Source organism: Prosopis cineraria, unplaced genomic scaffold (genome assembly GCF_029017545.1).
Source record: "Prosopis cineraria cultivar Desert tree isolate PC_DT_omini unplaced genomic scaffold, ASM2901754v1 PC1585, whole genome shotgun sequence".
In the NCBI taxonomy this organism is placed as follows: Eukaryota; Viridiplantae; Streptophyta; class Magnoliopsida; order Fabales; family Fabaceae; genus Prosopis; species Prosopis cineraria.
The window spans coordinates 23,170-30,023 of NW_026556910.1; the positions used below are offsets into that span (position 1 = coordinate 23,170).

Here is a 6,854-nt window from a genome sequence, read left to right on the forward strand (position 1 = left end):
TGCATGCCCTTACTTCCATAACTGTTTTCTCTTCTTCTCCAAGAAAACTGCTTCACATCCATTCCCAACTCTCTTTCTCTTGCTTTCTTTCTCGCCACGTTTTCTCTTTCTCTCGGTTTTACCCACATGTATAATCCAACTTCATTTCTTCTTTCCTTTTATGGTTACATATAACCTCCAAACACATCCCCTATTCATTTATTTGATTGGTTTCGTTTCACGTCCCGACTTAATTCTGTAGATATACATCCAACTTGGGCTTCTGTTCTTGGTTGTTTGATTGGTTATAGCATTCTGTGCTTCTCTTACAGTTTGCGCGGTTTTATTGTACCGTTATGTGTTTCGACAATATGTTGCTAGAAATCTGTCACAATGGGTCCAGTCCACGGTTGAAAGTTGATGAGATTGGAACTTCAGCTTCGAACGAATCCGTTAAGCAAGAGGCAAGCGATGAATCAGATCATATGAGGGTCGAGAATTCGGTCTGGGAGACCTCGAGCAACGAGGGATCAACGGTTTCAGATTGCGAGAGTGCTGTTTCTGGTAGCACTTATGTGCGGCACCAGATGTTCGATGAAGGTTTTCTTAGACTCGCTGAAGGAGAGAGGGCTCATGATCTCATTCGCAGAAGATTCATTCTGGGTTTGGGGACGCTTGGGGCGAAAACGGAGGTCGTTGCAATCCATAGAAATGCTTGTTCTAGCGTTACGGCGCGAGCTCGAATTCAATCATTTGAGGTTTATATGCGAGCTGAGGAAAAGCGTCGTGGTAATGCCAATGTGAAGTATGCATGGTATGGGACTTCTGGCAAGGAAGAGGTACGAGAGATTATTTCCCATGGTTTTTGTAATGGCGGTAAAACTCAGAATAATGGACATTTTGGTTGCGGATTATCTCTCTCTTCAGATGATTCTCCTATGGAAAGGTATGCAAAAGTTATTATTTATTATGAAGCACAATATTTTAAAAACGGATATCGGATATTTTTTTCAATTTTAAACTGCACTTAGACAATTGTTTTTAAGAATAATTTTTTTTTAGTGCCAAAAGAACTATTGTTTGCATTTTTTTTCAATCTTAATTCATAAGTTAATGAAATGTCTTTCTTGCTGCTTTGTAGTTTGAAAAGCTCTAATGTTGACAAAGACGGTCTAAGGCACTTATTACTATGTCGCGTTATTTTGGGGAGGCAGGAGCTTGTGCATCCTGGTTCTGAGCAATGCCATCCTAGTTCTGACGAATATGATTCAGGGGTGGACAGTCTTTCAGCTCCTAAGAAGTATATCATTGGGTGTACCCGGATGAATTCTCATATTTTTCCGGAATACGTTATAAGTTTCAAGGTTCCTGGCATGAAAGGTATGGACAGATCTTTGTTGGCAGTTTGTGATGGAGTTGCTGTCTTTTATGGTATTCGGGAATTTGTAAATCATTAATTGAGAAATGTTGTAAAATCTTGCATATGTGTAATTTTGCAGGGCTAACGAAGTTTGAAGAAACTTTAAAAACGCCATCTTCCCCTTGGATGCCATTTCCAAGTCTAATTTCTGTGCTCTCGAAGTTCTTGCCTCCATCTACTATTGCCTTGATCTCCAAATTCCACAAAGATCACACAGTAAGTGTTTTGACTTCCTTTTTGGGGTTTTTGAGCACCCTGACTCTACTCTTTATATGAGCTCACTTATCAAAGCTTCCTCTGTTTTGTTTTTCAGGAAAAGAAGATTTCACGGCGTGAACTCATACAAAAAGTAAGACAAATAGCAGGAGACGAGTTGTTGATTTCAGTCATCAAATCTTTCAGAGCAAGGTACTATTAATCCTCCCTGTGTGATTTTGTTCATCATTTTCTCAAGGGATGTAGTTCTGGTCCATTTATCTGGCTACTGAGTGACAAACATCAACCTTACTGGTTTTGTAGATTAAAATTACATGACAAGTGCTGGTGCTCTACATCTTGCAATCTATTTCATGTTATGAACTTGTATATGAAAAGCATGTGTGTTGAATTGAAGTACTCAAATATTCTTGCGGTATGCTTTTGAATTTGGTTGTCACATCTTAAAATTTTGGGGATTACTGCGCAAGTGTTAATATACTACATATTTGAGGACGGTTTATGCATGTTTATTATCAATCAATGATATGAGTCTTTGTGGTCGATTTCATGATGTCAGACCGCGGTTTCCTTGATGTGAAAAAACATGTGGTTTTGAATTTTGGAGCGGTTGCAAAATAAACATAAGGAGAATCTCCTCTAGGACCCCTAAAGTAGAAAAAATTATGAAATTATTTTACAAGTTCAAGGGTCCTTTTTGCAAATAAGTTTTAAGGGAAAAAGACACAATTAGCCTTAGTGAGAAAGAAAGATTACCAATGGATAAATACTCATCAATATGTGAACTTAAAGTTGTGACATAAAAATCTAAACTCGATGTCATGATAAATTTTAATTCTGAATATATAAAGTCATAGATTCTAAACTTTGACTTGTGAATAAATAAACATGTACTTATAAAATATTCAAACTTTAATTTATAAATTTATTAAGTTAGCCAAAATTAACTTATCAATCATGAACAAAAATTTCACTATCAATGAACAATTACTTGTTTACATGTGAACTTAAAGTCGTGAATTAGTGAATATATAATTATAAAAATTTAAACTTGTTGTCACAATAAATCTTAATTATAAATATATGAAGTCATGAATTTTAACTTTTGACTTGTAAATAGATGAATTTATATTTGTAAATATTTGAACTTTAAATCATAAATTTATTAAGTTTGCCAAAACGAATATGTCAATTCTAAACAAGAATTTCATTTCCAATGGACATGTGAACTAAAATCGTGAATTCGTGAACATGAATCTAAACTTGTACTTGTTGCATGCTCTCACTAAGGGCAATTGTGTTCTTTTTCCTAAAACATATTTGCAAAAAGAGCCCTTAAGCTTGCAAAATAATATTAGCATGTATTGGGCCTTGAGTGAGGTTTTTTCTCTGATGGGGGCCTAGATGAGATTCTCCCTAAATAATAAGCTAATAATAAGCTAATAATATATTAATATGTAACATTGGATCCAATTTATTATGTCCTCCGGATTCTGTTGGAGTTAGGAATTTTATGCATATGTTTAAGCAGAAACTTTTGCAGTCTCGGGCTTATTATTTGTGCATGTGTATTAGTTATCGAATCTAACAGGGTGAATTTGTACTTATGCTTCAGAAAACGTGCAACCGTTCAGCTAAGGTGAAGAACTGAAGTAGAATAAGACAGCTTGGTCATTAAAACTGAACAAGTTGTATCCCAAGATCTATTATGAGCTGTTAACATGTAGATATCACACCGGAGTTGACATGATGCTCACTGACTCGGAATCACTAATAGAGAGAAGACACAATCCGCTCGAGGGGTCACTGGTCACTGACTTGTTAACCGATCTTCACCGTACGGCCTGGTTGAGGAGCAGCGTGACTCTTGAGGATTTGATAAATGGTGAATTGTAATCACGGTGGTATTATCGAGTAACAGTTTTCCTCTTTCTTTTCTTTCTTTCTCTACTTTTTCCCCCTCTAGTAGCAAGTCGGAATGGAATGATATCAACCAGGAACAAGGAAAGTTATATGGACATCTTGAATGGCTTTCACTGTGGTTCCTTCTCTCAATTGTAAACCCCCCCTGTTTTGTCAGTATATGATGATACTTTTTAGAATTTGGATCCACTGTGCATCTCTTGAAGTGATTGTTGAGTGTCGACGTCTGCACTAGTTTCGTGTCTTTAGTTTCTTTCATGTAGTTTTCAGGTTCAGATGAGGTCTTCTTCTGACAAGACCTCATCTGCTGTAAAAGCCACAGATTCGGCCCATTGCTCACCAAGTTTCCTGTGTGCCTGTCTGACGGTAATGGTATCAATTTTCAATCTCAAGGGTGGATTCAGTGACCAAAGATTGGATGTTTGTTGCATGATGCATAATTTTCATGATAGCTTGTGGAATCACTTGTGACATGTTGCACTGCTCGCGTTGCAAAATTTTGTCCATTAGATTAATCCAAGAATGTTAGTCCTGTGAATCATATTTTGCCGCGTAGACGCTAGCAAATCCTTCCAATGATCAAACCATTGTAACTGTAGGAAACAGTTTTGATCTAGCAATGGACTATGTGATGAAGAAGACCATGAAATAGATAGAAGCAGGCCCAAACGTATAGTTTGGATGTGTCGGCCAATCTGATCCGATAAAACTGAAGGCCTGGCCAACCCCAAAATAATCGACATGACTCTTCACCTTATTGATGTTTCATTCACTTCCTTTTCAGTTTTCCCTTTGATTCAGTTTTTGGACCCGAGAGAGAATTAAGGCGGAAATTTTCAGCTGGAAACACGCGTGCTCTCTGTTTCGTTTTCTTGATTTTTCCTTGTTCTTTTCTCCTTGGCTTTTAGGCTACTTATCATTCGCATAAACAAAACCTAGTGCCACGTAATCTTGGGGTTATTGGCCGCGCTTCATCTGTATACTTCTTCTTATCTTTTTTATGTAGATCATTTTTTATTTTCAATCATTGATATTGTCTAAAAAATTATTTTATTCCTATTAAATGTATCATTTTTAAAAATATTTTCTTTATTATTGTACATGCAATCTCTTTTTCTGCTCTTGAAACATAAAACGTTGTACAAAGAATAAAATTGGAAAAGGATATTAAATACTTTATCATTTATACGTAAAATAGTAGTACTCCTTCCCGATTAAACTACAAAGTATCGATAATTAATTTACAGTTTTCAAAAAATATTAGTTGAAACATTAATTTTAAAAAAAAATAATTTTTTTAATTTTATGCTCATTAATTGTTTAAAAAAAGTAATAAATGAAATAGAAGTATGATTAAAAAATTAATTATACAAGTTACCTAATGCTTTATATTTTAGACCAAGCAAAGGTTTTAGAAGATTTTTTATATTGTAATACGGGGGGAGTAACTTATAAAAATGATGATCAATTTTTATAAAAAAATATTTTTATACAAAATTAAAGGATTATTATCACCAGGATTTAGACAAGACAATTAAGGAAATACTCCACTCGTCCTATTCATACAGTAAAGAGTGAAAAATAAAATTTGATTCTATTTACAGGGCACTTGTTAATTTTTAATTTTTTTCATTCTATTTTTGCTCTTATTAAATATTTAAATAAAAATACTAATAATAAAATTTAAGAATATTTATTAACAGTAAAGTAAAATTTGTTAAAGCTCAAAACAAAATTAATAGAGTTTAAGATTTTTTCTTAAATTTTGATTAAAATATGTTAAAAGTGACTATCAATAAAATAAGATAAAGTAATAATATTCCATCCATTTCAAATTATAAAACACTTTTAGGGAGAATTAAATGTCTTAAAATATAAGATACTTTGATTTAAAAAATAAGGTTTTATTAATGATTTTTTTCATTATTACCTTTTTCATATATTCTCTCTTTTTAATATTCTTTTATCAAAAAAATATTAAATAAAAGGTATTTTTAAAAATTTATATTTTTATCTAAAAAAGTAAAGTAATAAAGTATATTTAATAAATTTTATTAATATATAAAATTTTATTTAAAATATTTTATAATTTAAACGGAGGAATCACTATGTATCATTAATTAAACATGATAATCAAGAAGCCAGAATCATGTTCCTGACTCACGAGCCCTTCATTTCTCAAATGCGTTCCTTGTCACATATAGAGAAGTGGGGGGTTAGAAGTCGCGATGTCGTCCAATGAGAATAAGCCAGGCCCGCTTGACCAATGGCCATGTTGGTAGTTAGCATCGCAAGAAGCACAAGACGCAATCCACCTCGGGAAAAAACCCCCCTCCTGTAAAACAAAAAACAAAAAAAAAACCCTAAAATTGGCGTACGAACCAGAGAGTTATTCTGTCTTAATTGTGAAATTATCTTCTGAAACTACTACTACCCTCATGTGTATGTTAAAAAGTGGTCTCCACCAGTGTTTGAGATTTTTTCTTTTTTTTTACTCAATAGTACTTCAAGTTGATTGCATATACTTAGTAAGATTTCCTTCATTTAGTCCTTTTTTAAAAAAAAATTGATGAATGATTATGTCATCATGATGATTAGAATTGTTTGAACGGCTAATGAGATCGCTTTTAAGAAAAGATTGTGTTTAAGCTTGTGAAAAGCATTTAAGCACGAGCCCTCTCCATGTTTCTTATCTTCAATCTCCAGCATCGAAAATGCATCTCCCATGATATGAAATGAAAAAAAAAAAAAGAAAAATCGAAATTCATGAAAATGGCGTGGGAGGACAGGAGAGAATTAGGTTACCTGGGTGCGACGATGAGGGTCGCAATCGGGCATAAGGATCACAGGGAGAGCGTGAGGGGAGGGTATAGTTAGGTAAAATCAGGAGGAACCGCCCTAAGAGTTTGTAGCCATTAGAGTGAGCCCCACAGGATGCTCTTTTTCAATCATATCATGCTCTCCCTTCCACATCATTCTCTTCTCTTTCCAATTCCAAGCACTAATGGTAAATATTCCATCGCCCGCCACCGGTTTCTCAATCTCTCAACACCACATTTCCGTCTTAATCCATTTAACGCATCACCCCTCTTTACATCATCCAAACATTACATGACAGTAATATCTTGCTCAAAACCCAGTTCCCCCATTTCAATATTATTAATTTATCATTAATAACTATTGTGATATTAACATTCTACTAATATTGTAATTTTTCCAGGTTTATTTGACTGTGCACTAATTTTCTCCTATTAAAGGGGGGTAATCATATTCAATATGCAGTAAAAAATTAAATGTGAGTTTATTTTGCTTGACC

At 34.1% G+C, this 6,854-nt stretch overlaps 1 protein-coding gene across 1 annotated transcript; it reads left to right on the plus strand.

Moving 5' to 3' along the window:
• On the plus strand, nt 1–3,727 carry LOC129300429 (probable inactive poly [ADP-ribose] polymerase SRO5). Its single transcript, XM_054938999.1, has 5 exons — nt 1–925; nt 1,121–1,359; nt 1,479–1,615; nt 1,713–1,807; nt 3,231–3,727. The coding sequence occupies exons 1-5, from the start codon at nt 336–338 to the stop codon at nt 3,256–3,258; spliced, it is 1,089 nt and encodes a 362-aa protein (XP_054794974.1). The 5' UTR covers nt 1–335; the 3' UTR covers nt 3,259–3,727.
• Nucleotides 3,728–6,854: the final 3,127 nt, after the last annotated feature.